This window comes from Schistocerca nitens, chromosome 3, assembly GCF_023898315.1.
Source record: "Schistocerca nitens isolate TAMUIC-IGC-003100 chromosome 3, iqSchNite1.1, whole genome shotgun sequence".
NCBI classification, from domain to species: Eukaryota; Metazoa; Arthropoda; class Insecta; order Orthoptera; family Acrididae; genus Schistocerca; species Schistocerca nitens.
In genome coordinates, this window is record NC_064616.1 from 888,051,331 (window position 1) to 888,064,809 (window position 13,479).

Below are 13,479 nucleotides of genomic sequence, written 5' to 3' on the forward strand. Positions count from 1 at the left end.
CAGTTTCTCCAGTTTTAATCTGCAGTTCATGACCAATAGATTGTGGTCAAAGTCCACATCTGCCCCTGGAAATGTCTTACCATTATATAATCTATCTGAAACCTTCCAGTATCTCCAGGCTTCTTCCATGTAAACAACCTTCTTTCATGATTCTTGAACAAAGTGTTAGCTATGATTAAGTTATGCTTTGTGCAGAATTGTACCAGGTGGCTTCCTCTTTCATTCCTTACCTCCACTCTATATTCACCTACTATGTTTCCTTCTCTTCCTTTTCCTACTATCGAGTTCCAGCCACCCATGACTATTAAATTTATGTTTCCCTTCACTATCTGAATAATTTATTTTATCTCATCATACATTTCATCAATCTCTTCATCACTTGCGGAGCTATTTGGCATATAAACATGCACTACTGTGGTAGGCGTGAGCTTCATATCTATCATGGCCACAATAATGCGTTGACTATGCTGTTTGTAGCAGCTTACACGCATTCCTATTTTTTTTTTATTCATTATTAAACCTACTCTTGCATTACTCCAATTTGATTTTGTATTTATAACCCTGTATTCGCCTGACCAGAAGTCTTGTTCCTCCTGCCACCGAACTTCACTAATTCCCACTATATCTAACTTTAACCTATCCATTTCCCTTTTTAAATTTTCTAACCTACCTGCCCTATTAAGGGATCTGACATTCCATGCTCTGATGCATAGAACACCAGTTTTCTTTCTTCTCATAACGACATTGTCCTGAGTAGTCCTCACCCGGAGATCCGAATGGGGATTTAGCCATACAGTAAGGCTGCATGCCCTCGGGAAAAATTACGGCTGTAGTTTCCCCTTGCTTTCAGCCGTTCGCAGTACCAGCACAGCAAGGCCGTTTTGGTTAGTGTTACAAGGCCAGATCAGTCAATCATCCAGACTGTTGCCCCTGCAACTACTGAAAAGGCTGCTGCTTCTCTTCAGGAACCACATGTTTGTCTGGCCTCTCAACAGATAACCATCCGTTGTGGTTGCACCTACGGTACGGCTATCTGTATCACTGAGGCACGCAAGCCTCCCCACCAACGGCAAGGTCCATGGTTCAGTTGGGGGGTGGGAGGAGGCAGGGGGATGATAAAAGTTTGCCAAGGCTTTGTTGCACTAACACACTGGCTAACTAGATGATGTAGTGAAAGTTTCTGAATTGGACACAAAATGTCCTCTCTTAGACACAAGGAGTTCGCTAGTCACAGACTTCATTAATCACTATACCACAATTGTAAGAATATCAATAAAATGTTTTAGCTTTAAATCAATGTGATGGAATATGGAATAACTGCAGAAAATTATCTAAGTATTTTGTAAATTGCCACTTTAAATTTTAGGTTTTTTTACTTTCATGTGTGAAGAAAAGTTTTTATGTATCTCGGCTAGTGTTTTGTAAATGTCATTGTATTTCATGAAAATTTTTACTTCATTAAAATTGGGAGCACAAAGGAAGGAAGGGTGGGTATTATCTATCCTTGTTGTCATTAGAAACTGGGGCCAAGTTGACACTGGAAAAGCCTGTGGAAGTAAATCACCTGCAGCCTAATCAAAAGAATCTTCCTGGCATTCATCTGAAGTGCTTTATGGAACATCTAGAAAACCTAAATCTGAACTCCCGAGAGGAAATTTGAACAAAACACTCTGAATAAAGTTTCTTAACTACTGCATGATCTTGCACAGTTCATTATAATACGAAAACATTAGCTACATAGCATTATATGACATGATTATTATTGATGACTTCGTGTCTCCATACGCTCAAAAAAGAAAGGCTTTACCCATGTAGCTCTGTGAAAATACATCAGGGTGTATATATGGACTAGAAAAACAATTTTTCCAGATTTCCTGGTTAAAAATACACTTTTCCTGGGTGACACTTTTTTCAGGGTGAAAATACACTACACCCTGGGTGAAAGTACATTTTTTCCATTTTGAGAGAAAGATATTTGATGCATGGCAACATGTACACTGCGTATTTTTGTATTATGGAAGTATAAATATGAATTCCACGAAATACACCACAGTAGCTTCTGAGGCATTGAAATCGAGACTGTGCTGAGCTTTTGTTAGCCAATCACAGCTCTTGTAATGTGACCTCTCGCCAGCCAATGACAGCAGACATTCAGAGCATAGGTCGTGATGTAGTTAGAACAGCAACATTACTGGTGAGTAGTGCGAACACACAAATATCAGATGCAAAGTAGCCAGTGAAATAGAGAAGGAAAAGCAGCAAGTCGACCCATGGCACTTAATGTATAACCATCAAACAGATCCAACTTGTCTCATATCAAGGAAGAGGTTATCCGATGGACAGTACTGCTAGAAGGCCAATCTGAGACCTGCGGCCTATCTTTATGGTTGGATTCCCTGCAAAATACAAACGTGCACTCCAAAGAGAGAGTCACACAAAGGCATCAACTACAGTACAGTAAATGGACAGCACTGAACAGATTAAGAGCAGGAGTCACAAAATGCGAAGTAAACTTGGTTAGGTGGTGTACTCAGCAGATCACAATAGTGAATGTGGAGAAATGCAGATGATTGAACATTTGCTCAAACACCCATAGATGGACTTCATTTGCACAACGGAAGATCTATTTTTGGGCAACGACAATGCCATTAAAGCTGCTGATTAATAGTTATTGGTTGAAATTAATATACATACAATAAAGTCACAGCAAAAACCTATGCTTTAAAATATAACACTGTTCGTAATTTTTGTTTTTTTTTTGTTTTTTTCCCCTCGAAGGTTTGGTTGCGCAGGATCCTAAGAGCACAGCTTAAACTGCAGCAGCTGAATATTTCTGACAAGCACAATTATAAATTTCACTGCAGAACACCAAACATTTCGTGGGTTACTTGACTGAATAAATGTTCTTCGGAGCACTTCAACTTTTCTGTAGAAAAGCCAATTGTGTGTGAAATTGCTCAAGAACTAGCCACACACTTTTTCTGAGGGATAATTATACTTTTTGCCATCATTGTATGATTTATAATCTAGGAAGGAACTAAAATACGTACGAAAAACTAACCTCGAAGCGTGAGCTTTTTTAACGTGCATTACTGCATTACCCTTTAAGGTTTATCAAACACAAATGAGCCAGTAAAATTTTTATAATGGCATAAAGGCTGATCTTGTGGAACCAGAATATTTCTAAATGGCTGTTCCTCAAAGTGTTATATTTTGGATGAGATTCGAGTGCTCCATGCTTTAAGAAGTCCATCACACATTCCCACAGGCAACATAATTCACCTTGTGTAAAAAGAAATTTACTCTGGAACTGATGCTTCTCAAATCACCATTCACAGTATTTTCTCATGACCTGTCGGAAACATAATCTTTGTTCTAAAGCCTTTGACACATTTTGCCGTCAGCAGATGCTCGTTTTTTTTTTTTTTTTTTTTTTTTTTTTTTTTTGTAAATGGAGGATTTTCTTTGCAACTGAAGTTTTATTTTGGTGTTATTCTCTCGTTTATATTTTACTGCTGCAGTGTTATTCTGCAGTAGCAGGCTGAAGTCAATCCTCTGTTACAGTATCAGTTCTTAGCAGTCAAAATTACAAAAAACTAACTGAAAACGAAAACCATGAAAAATTCCTAGTGTTGTAAAAAAATGCCCTGGTTTTTCCCACATTTTTCCTGGATGAAAAAATTACCACGTTTTCCCAGATTTCCCAGTTGTCCCAGAGTGTATACATCAAAACCAAAAGTGAATAGTGTACTGTTACTACATTGTTGGCAAACAGAAAAATCAAAGTTGGCTGAACAAATAACTGTGCGAAAATTCTGTGAATGCATATGCTGCCACTGGATCACCAGGTGACCATTTCACTATCATGATAATAATTATTATACAACAATTGTATATGCAATTGAGGTTCTCTGTACACATCTGCATAATACATTGCTCCCTATGAAATGCGGCACTACATATTGTATATGCAATTGTGTATGCAATTGAGGTCCTCCGTACACATCTGCATAATACATTGCTCCCTATGAAATGCAGCACTACACATTGCATGTTCCTACTAAAATTTCAGTCCCAGTCCATTACAGTTGTACCAACACTGTTTCAGTATCAAATGCTATTTGGTCGAAAGGCTGTAACAACACACTCTACATGCTGATGCAATTATTAAAGGGATATGATGAGAGAAATGTAAGACATGGGAGAATTACCAAACTACTGAAAAATTATACTGAAACAGGTATTAGCTCTACAACTTTGCTTCTGCTGTTTTGTGATAGATGGCAGTAGTGGCAAATGGTGGTGCAGGTGGTAGGTCAACATAATGCCATCAAAATATTAGTCAATTTGTGTTTTCATCATGAAGTTATTATCAATCACATACGTCAACTTACGAGTCCAGTTCTCGTCATTTGTGGGAAGTTTTTATATTTTTGCTCTAACATGAAGAAATCTGTGGCTGAGGTTCAGAAGGTAATGGGTAAGCCCTATGGTGAGGCACCTTTTAGTGAAAGGATGTGCAGAGAATGGCTTCAAGAATAGCGATTTGGATGTCGAAGACTGGCATGGTGGTGGAACAGGGTATGTTTCTGAAGCTACTGACACTGACAGAAACAATCACAGGGATTGCTATCACAAGCAACTCATGCATTTGAAACTAGCACTGAAATAATTGGAAATGTTGAAATGGGAAGTCCAACCCCACCCGCTGTATTCTGCAGACATAATCTGTCTAACTACCACCTTTTTCAATCCATTGCGCATGGCCTGGCTGACCAGCACTTCCGGTCATGTGTACAAGTGCAAAATTGGATCAATTCATGGATTTCCTCAAAAGATGCCCAGTTCTTCCACCATGGGATACATATACAGCACGAAATAAGGGAGAGAGTAGTCACCAGCGATGGCAAATACTTTCAATCATAAATTTCATTTAGGTTTTTCACAATAAAGCCACAAAATTCATTAACAAAATGGTGGAAACAAGGTTGTACACCTAATTAAAAAACTATGAAACACTGTTTCACCACTGATACAAAGTTACAAAGCTTTGCAGTACAGAAGGGGTTTTAACAAACATGCAGAAGGTGTCGACACATTTCGGAACTGTTGCTCAAACAGTACAGTCAACTCAATGGTACAAAATGTCACTGTAAAGATTTAACAAACTTAATAGATGTGCCCATGCTTTAGTAGTTTAAACAAGCACTTAAGGTGAGTGTAAACATTAAGAATTGTAAATATCTGTACGCAATTCACTTCTCAGCCCTAATAAGCTTCTCAATGTTTTCACTATGGATGCATATAACTAACATATGAAGTTAGATGGCATAATTAGCTCAACATAGAAAATTACAAGCAAACAATCCACAAGTAAGCTCTCACCTCAGTATTTCACAGTTCTGAACCAAATGTTACATACACATGGTGTACTTGCCAAAAATTATTATTGTGTACCGGTCTAGAAGTCTTCATTTGATTACCATTTAGAAGATACTTACACTTAAGAGCTGTTCAGACAGAACCAAAACATGTCACATTAGTGTGTTTACTTGGCATGGGGAATCTAATAACAAGTCACAAATTGACTAACAAAACAATATATTTTTACTAACAGTATTGTGTTTTCCAACACACAACTATTTCACATTCAGGTTTCATTTCTAATACTGAAGCACAGTTACTAAAACATAATCATGTCGTCAAGCTCTCATCATTATTGCAATAAATATGTGTGGGAGGGACAGGAAAAGTCAGGGAATACAAACAAGAATAACAAGCTCAAAGCAACAGATCACATCTGTTTAAATGCTTTGAAATATGCCTAACATATAAAACCTCTATTTATAACATTTTAAGGATCACAGTTCACTGGCACAATCTGTGTAATTTAACTATCAAGTAAAGCTATAACTAGAAAAGAAACACAATGAGTATTTTCTTCATAAAAAAACACATTACTGGGAGTAAATGAAGTAAAAAACGAAACAAACAATAAAGAAAAAAGGAACATTTTAATCTAAAAATAAGTGGAATGTTTGAACGGCAAAGGAGACCAACTTCAGTCTTATATTTCTGCAAAGAAATGGTGCCAACTTTTTAAGGTCACTGAAATTTGCATATTGACATTGAGATATTGTCATTTATCCACCAAAAAACAATTTCATTAAAATAGGAAAATGTCCTTTAAAAATGAAAAATACTGTAAATACTAAGGTTTTCTGTCATGATAGTACAAATACATTATGAACTAGACTCTGATAAATTAATATTTCACTGTACAAACTACATCAACACATTACAATATATTGTTCGTGGAACATGAAATTACCAACAGTACATAACTATCAGGTTTTCAGTAATAAATAGTTACTCAGTTACTACAAACAACTATTCATAAATATATTACGCACAGAGTATATACATTTTTGCTCGATTTCTACATATTTTTAAAAATTAACGCTTCATTGTGTTCATAAACTTTCCGCACATAAATAGTAGGCTACTTATGATGATAAATTCTTCATATGCATTCAGCCTTACAATGGTTCTAGGAAACTGTGCTGCAGGCCATTTCTTTACAGCATAAAGTAATGTCTCAGCTCAGTGACACTTTTGTAACTCTAAAAGAAATACATCTGATAATTGGTACAATTTTTCTGCTAAACAGCATACACCAAAGCTCATGTGCAAACTGCACAATTCCAGGTACCATAAACACGAATAATTTCTCTTACAAGAAAGTAGTAGCAGTAGTAGTAGCTTTTTCATGAAATGGTTCGACGTGGGGTGACAGGTGGAGTGGAGTTGGCAGCTCCTACCCTTGCAGGAATTGGAGGAGGAACACCAGCTCTAGCTGGTACTGGTGGTGGTTGCGCTCTGTCAGGGATAGGTGGCGGTGGTAGCTGCCGCTGTGGCAGAGGTGGTGGCTCCATCTCTTGTGCATTACTACCTGACGAGTCTAATCGTGGAGGAGGTGGAGGGGGCCCACTTGGTCTTGCTGGGCAGTAGTCATCCTGAATCTCCTCATATATTGCATTGCTGTCTTCCTGTTGGTTGTAGACTGTCTCTGGAGGGGTGGTAGGAATTTTCTGTTGCACAGGTAAGGGTTTTGAAGGAACACTGATCACCCCTGCCTGTAAGAACAGTGTTTGAATCATCATGATACTCAAAACATAAATAATGCCAAATTACTTCTAACACATTAAGCCAGCATTTAGACAGTTTGTAAAAAGCTAAAGGTACTTTTAGTCATAAAACAAGCACTAAACAGGAAGTTTCTAGACTAATAGAGGCAATTAAGTTACAACTAAACACATTTCATAGGAAGGAAATGGATTATAGGCCATCAAAAGAGGTTATGGTTTTTTTTTTTTTTTCAATAACAAACATACTCCTCATTTTGGCATATTCTATGGTCCAGTCCCTTGCAAGTCACAGATGAAGGAAATTGAATAATTTTATTGGTTTATTTGTATTTGGATAAAGCTTTACATCTGCAAAATTAAAAGTACTGGAAGAAAGGAGAGAAGCAAGTTTTGGATAAAACACTGTGCTGACAGCAAAGTCATTAGAGATGAACATAATCTCCAACACGGCAATAATGAGGGAGGAAATCAGTCATTCTCTTTTCAAAGCAACTGTGCCAGCATTCACTTAATCAATTTAGGAAAACAATGAAAAATATAAATCAAGATGTTAAGATGGGGATTTGAGCATTGCTTCTTCTGAATAGAGTCCACAGCACCACCTCAATTGGTGAGAACACATTATCAGGTATTAATTCAGCACCATAATAAAGGGGATAAGTAATTAACTACAGCCTTGCTGAAAGAACTCTCAACTATCATCACAGAATTTACTTGAAGTTATTTCAGGATGTCACATGAAAAATAAATCAGAATTGAGAGACAAATTTCAACCTCTTTCCTCCTGAGTAAGTATAGTACCATTTAGACTGTGCACACAGTGCCTCCTTACTTGGGTCAGCCATTTTTGTTATCCTGTGGGGTGTTATGTAAATATGTTGTGATTCAGTCTCCTACAACAAGCAGTTTACAATAGTTGATATCCAAGAAATACTGATTTTAACTTACCTCAAACACTTCAAAATCATGTAGTGAGTAGTCATGACTGTTTTCATGTGAGCATTGGTACAAAATTATATCTAACCATCTAGTTGACCCTCCATAGACCAATGAAGAATGGAAACACTTTCTGTACAGTATTTGATTTACAAACAGATAATAATTTTTAGGAAACAATATATTACGTAGAATATGTAGACAAAAAAGTGTACAATTAGAAAGAAAGAGGTGGTGTGTGTGTGTGTGTGTGTGTGTGTGTGTGTGTGTGTGTGTGTGTCAGTGAGTCAGAGAGAGAGAGAGAGAGAGAGAGAGAGAGAGAGAGAGAGAGAGAGACCAGGGGGATGTGGGTGGGGGCGGGGAGAGGAGATCTACTGTCGGGAAGTATGCAAAGATTTGTCCATGTAAAAGAGGACATTAGAAGGCACTCGCAGCTCCCTCCCAAATGGTAATATTATTATTGAAATCTCATAAGCTTGATTTTCCCACAGTGGAACCTCTACTTTAATGTCAATTACAATTCTACCATAGAAACACATATTTTAATCTAAAAAAATTTACATAAACTATAATTTCTACAGATATGAATCCTCATTATGATGTAATGCATCAGAAATGTCTGCAGGTACCAAATGGTGGCAAAGTTTTATAGAATCATTGTGCCCTTCTTTGGTTTCACCTGACAACAGTTCCAGTAAGCGAACGTCCCTGACATGTTCAGTCTGCTCCCCCTTATAACGAATGTTGCAATGAAAAAGCCTTTCCACATGAGATGCAAGACGATGTGACTGAATAGTTGCTAGCTCCTTCTGATGCAATATAACACTGACAAATTTTCCATAGAGAGACAATCATATGGATGAATGGTTGTATCATTAACGAGAAGCTAACTTGAGCAGTAGTGAATGCAGTTTACTTGTAATACCTGGAGGAGAAAAAAAAAAAAAAATATGATGGAGTCAAGTAGAAACATTCTTCTGAACTGTAAAAACTATGCCAATCCTCAGAACTTCTGTATTTGCTCATTCCCACTATACACGGTGTCCCATTTATACTGCTCACCCAAAATAACTTTTTTCTTATGCATTAAATGAAAAATTGTTTCCACCAATGCTTTTATCCTCATTGGGTAATTCTTGCTGAGGGTATGTGTTTTATGTATCACCACAGATGTAGGAGATATGGGGTAGAGGTTAAATTTTTTAAATGGAACCAGGTACAATTTATTCAAGAATACACTCACCCTCTCCAAGAAATATTCAAAAATGTACCCCACTGAATCATTTTATCCATGAAACTAGTAGCTATGGAAATGATAAATAGCACATAACTTGAAACTTCCTGGCAGATTAAAACTGTGTGCTGGACCGAGACTCGAACTCGGAGCCTTTGCCTAGCACGGGCAAGTGCTCTACCATCTGAGCTACCCAAGCACGACTCACAACCCGTACTCACAGCTTTAATTCCACCAGTACCTCGTCTCCTACCTTCCAAACTTCACAGAAGTTCTCCTGCGAATCTTGCAGAACTAGCACTCCTGGAAGAAAGGATATTGCGGAGACATGACTTAGCCACAGCCTGGGGGATGTTTCCAGAAATAACAACACAGGTTTCTGAAGAATATCAGGAAGCATGTTCCAGAATAAGTCAACAACACTGGATACTAAATATACTGCATGTAATAAAATACAGCACACACACACAACAAAACAATTTATGTAAAAGAACTGGATGAACTAATCATAGCACTTCTGTATATGTTAGATATTTGTGTCCTCCTTTGAGCACATGTTCAGCAAAGGTGGAGTCTGATTTATTTATTCTCAAGCTGCCTTCATGTTGTCAGCCTTGTTGACATGGCCAGGCCCATTTGACCAATGTACAGTTTATTGCAGTCAGTGCAGTTTATCTGTTTTGGCCTTGCTGGTGAATAGGAGATTAGCTGTAGTGCCTCTTACATAAAATGATGTTTTGTAGTTTTGGGATTTCAGTCTTTTGCCTAGGCTAGTTGGTCTGATAGCTTACCTAGATATGGAATAGTACAGCAGTTGGTTTTTGGTGTGGTTGTTATTGTAGAGGGGGCATAAATGTAGGGCAAGATTTTCCTTCTTTGTTTCTTGTGCACGATTTTGTCAACTAATTCAGGGTTACAGCCATTGTTATATGCAATATATTTAATGGTGTCTACTTCTGTTTGGAAATTTTGTTTTGACACTGGTATGGATGTGAGGCGATGCACCATGGAATGGAAGGCTGCATGTTTGTGTGTTATTGGGTGTTGTGAACATGAGGGTATTACTGTGTATGCTGTTGTGGGTTTTCTGTAAAATTTGAAAGTATGTGTATTTGTGGTGATATCTGTGTTAAGGTCTAAAAAGTTAATGGATTTTTCACCTAGCTCCATGGTGAATTGTATGTTTTTGTGTTGTGAATTTAGATGTTCTAGGAATGTGTTCAGTTGTCTGTTGGTACCTGTCTACATACACAGTACATCATCTACATATCTGTATCTGTATTTAATATCATTACCGAGAGGGTTCATTTTCTAAGAACTGTTTTTGAAATTGTCCATGAATATTTCAGCTAAGAGGGGACTTAGAGGGGACCCCATGGCCAATCCTTTTAGCTGTTTATAAAGGGTACCTTCAAATTGGAAATAATTTTGTTTCAGACATGTTTGGGTGCCAAAATTTATGTCTTCTACTAGTACTAGGTTGACACCTGCTCTGTATAATAGTTCTGTCAGAATATCAAGGCATTCTTGAGTAGGTATGTTTGTAAATAAGCTGCTTACATCAAAGGATACTAGTTTTGCAATACTAGGTATTGGAAGGTCTTTAATTTTGTTGACAACGTCCACTGAGTTTACAATTCCAAACTTAGATTTGAGTTTTGTTTTGGTTTTGATACAGGAATGTAATTCATTGGCAATTTTGTAGTTTGATGCAGTGTACGTTGGAACAAGTGGTCTTAGAGGATGGTCTTTTTTGTGTAGTTTAGGTAGTTTATGAGCTGTTGGATTCATGTTGATCAAATATTTAGCTTCATAATCGTGTATTATACTTTTGCAGGACTTTGTTAAGTTTTTGTGGGGTCTTTGTTAAGAACATAGTAGGTATTGGGTGTGATTAGTAGTTTCACTTTTTCAACATATTTACTTTTGTCCAGGAGGACCAAGGTATTACTTTTATCTGCTCTTGTAATAATTGTTTTGTTTTAGTTGATTTTCTTCTTTAGGTTATTCAGTGTGCTGTGGTCACTAGATTGAGCTGTAGTAATGTTACACGTGAGCCATTTTTGTATTTCACGCCTTGCTATGTGTTTGGCTGCAATGTCATTATTTATTCTGTATTCTATATCAACTTTTAATACATCAAACTGCTTAGTGGAAGGTTTATGATGAGGAGCCTACTTGACACCTGTTGCTAACGCTTTGATTTTCTTTGTGGAAAGGACTGTTTCTGATACATTTACCACTTGTTCAGAAAAGTTTTGTTCAGTTTTGTGTTTACGGTTGCACTTCGATGACATAGGTTGTTTATTTTAAGTTTCTGGTGTAAGAACATATCATGGATTATGTTTTGCACTTGTTCCCTCATTTCATTATCAAAAACGTCGAACTCACACTGATGTAGATTGCTTGTAATTCTCATGTGTATCACTTTTAGAAACAACCGAAACAAAACTTTTCTGAATGAGTGGTAAACTGAAGGAACATTCTGTCACAAATAATAGGAAATCGTCTTGTGAGCAATACAATATTCTTCACTAAAATTTGCAATGCCTTATCTGGACTGAGGTCAAGTTAACTTCTGCAGTCTTTGCAGATACAATCCTGGTTCACAATGGATGGATTGTAAGAATAAAAACTTCATTTACTTGTTGATCACTTTCACCATAATCCTCTCATTACCACATGAATTATCCTTAATAATGAGGCCGAACTGCACAAAGAGTACTGGGAGGGGGTACCAGATTTAATTGTGCAACATGCATCCTACAGACATGAAGGCTACAGTCATAGTAATGTTTCTTTTATTTATATATTCTTTCATAACAAACAGAATGACTAATTTCTTTGATTCAGGGTGTTCAGAATAATGTGACTAGCTAATACAGCTTAACACGCAGCGTGCTAGCTTGCGAAACAGGGAGATGACACATATGTATGCCTGACTGTGGCTCAAACCTGGGACTTTTGCCTTTTGTGAGCAAGTGATCTACCAACTAAGTGATTCAAGCACAACTCATGACAGGTTTACTTCCCAGTACCTCATCTACCTTCCAAACATCACAAAAGCTCTCCTGCATACTTTGCAGGACTAGCATCCTGAAAAAAAGGGTACTGCAAGTATGTGGCTTAGCCACAGCTTAAAACAATACTTACAGCTAGTGAAATGAATGTGCCCCATATTATATTAGTCAAAGGAAACTTTAAAACTTTAATCTTAATTGATTATGGATTTGAGTAATAACTGTACAAAAACAAACCTTAGGAACTTGTTTTCTGTGTTGATATGGTGATGCTCCAGGTGACACACTCGGCAGAGGTGGTCGACCAGGAGGGGCTGGTCGGGGAGGTGCCTTTAGCGGCACATCACACTCTTCACCAGGACTTGGACTGTATGATCTGTCCACACTATACACGTAATCTGCTTTGTCTGTACCTATAATAAAATTTGTATTTCAGTTTCACAAATGTGTATTATTATGTATTTTAACTTAATATCACTTTTTAGATTTGTACTAAAGTAAGTATACTGGTTTTACAGTTTTATATGTGAGGGTAAGTTGATATTATCTTCTTACTTTCAGATTATTCTTAATAGATTATCACTTACACTCTTGATCAGTTGTGGATGACACATCACTTGATAGCTCAGGTAAAGGTTCGATGTGATTGCATAAAGGTATTGTGTTATTGCTGCAGAGCTCTATTTCCTTCAGGGCCTGATCTTGCCAATTTGGAGTTTTTAAGGAAAGATTCAACGCATGACCACAAATCTGGAAGAAGAGAGAATTACCTTCCATTAAAAGAAGGCTTGCTGTTAATGTGTAATACAAAAATTAAACGAAAAAAGTTTTGCCTGTAACAATGGACTTAATGATGAGAAATAGATGTAATTTAGTTTTAAACATTCAAACAAATATGCACAGTGCTTATAAACGAAGCTGTACATTCCATGATTATCACACTAATATTACTCATCAAATGCACATACAATGTGTTGCTTTTGAAGAAACTGTTTTTGCCTGGAAATACTGTGCATATAATATTTACATCAGTGACTTTCTTACAACAGGTACTACAAAATTTAAGACTCTGATAAAACAAGCACCACATGTACAACTGACGTGATGATAATTTCTAGCGGAAAGCTTCATACAAATGCAA

General features: G+C 37.1%; 1 protein-coding gene across 1 annotated transcript in view; it reads right to left on the reverse strand.

The window, feature by feature from the left end:
* Nucleotides 1-5,584: 5,584 nt before the first annotated feature.
* LOC126248939 (synaptojanin-1) overlaps nt 5,585-13,479 on the reverse strand; it is a 133,553-nt gene continuing 125,658 nt past the window's right edge. Inside the window, exons 19-21 of the mRNA XM_049950453.1 lie at nt 12,926-13,088; nt 12,576-12,751; nt 5,585-7,136 (exon numbers count right to left, since the gene is read on the reverse strand). Of these exons, the coding sequence (XP_049806410.1) occupies nt 6,768-7,136; nt 12,576-12,751; nt 12,926-13,088 (708 nt within the window). The 3' untranslated portion in view covers nt 5,585-6,767. The remainder of the gene's footprint in view (nt 7,137-12,575; nt 12,752-12,925; nt 13,089-13,479) is intronic.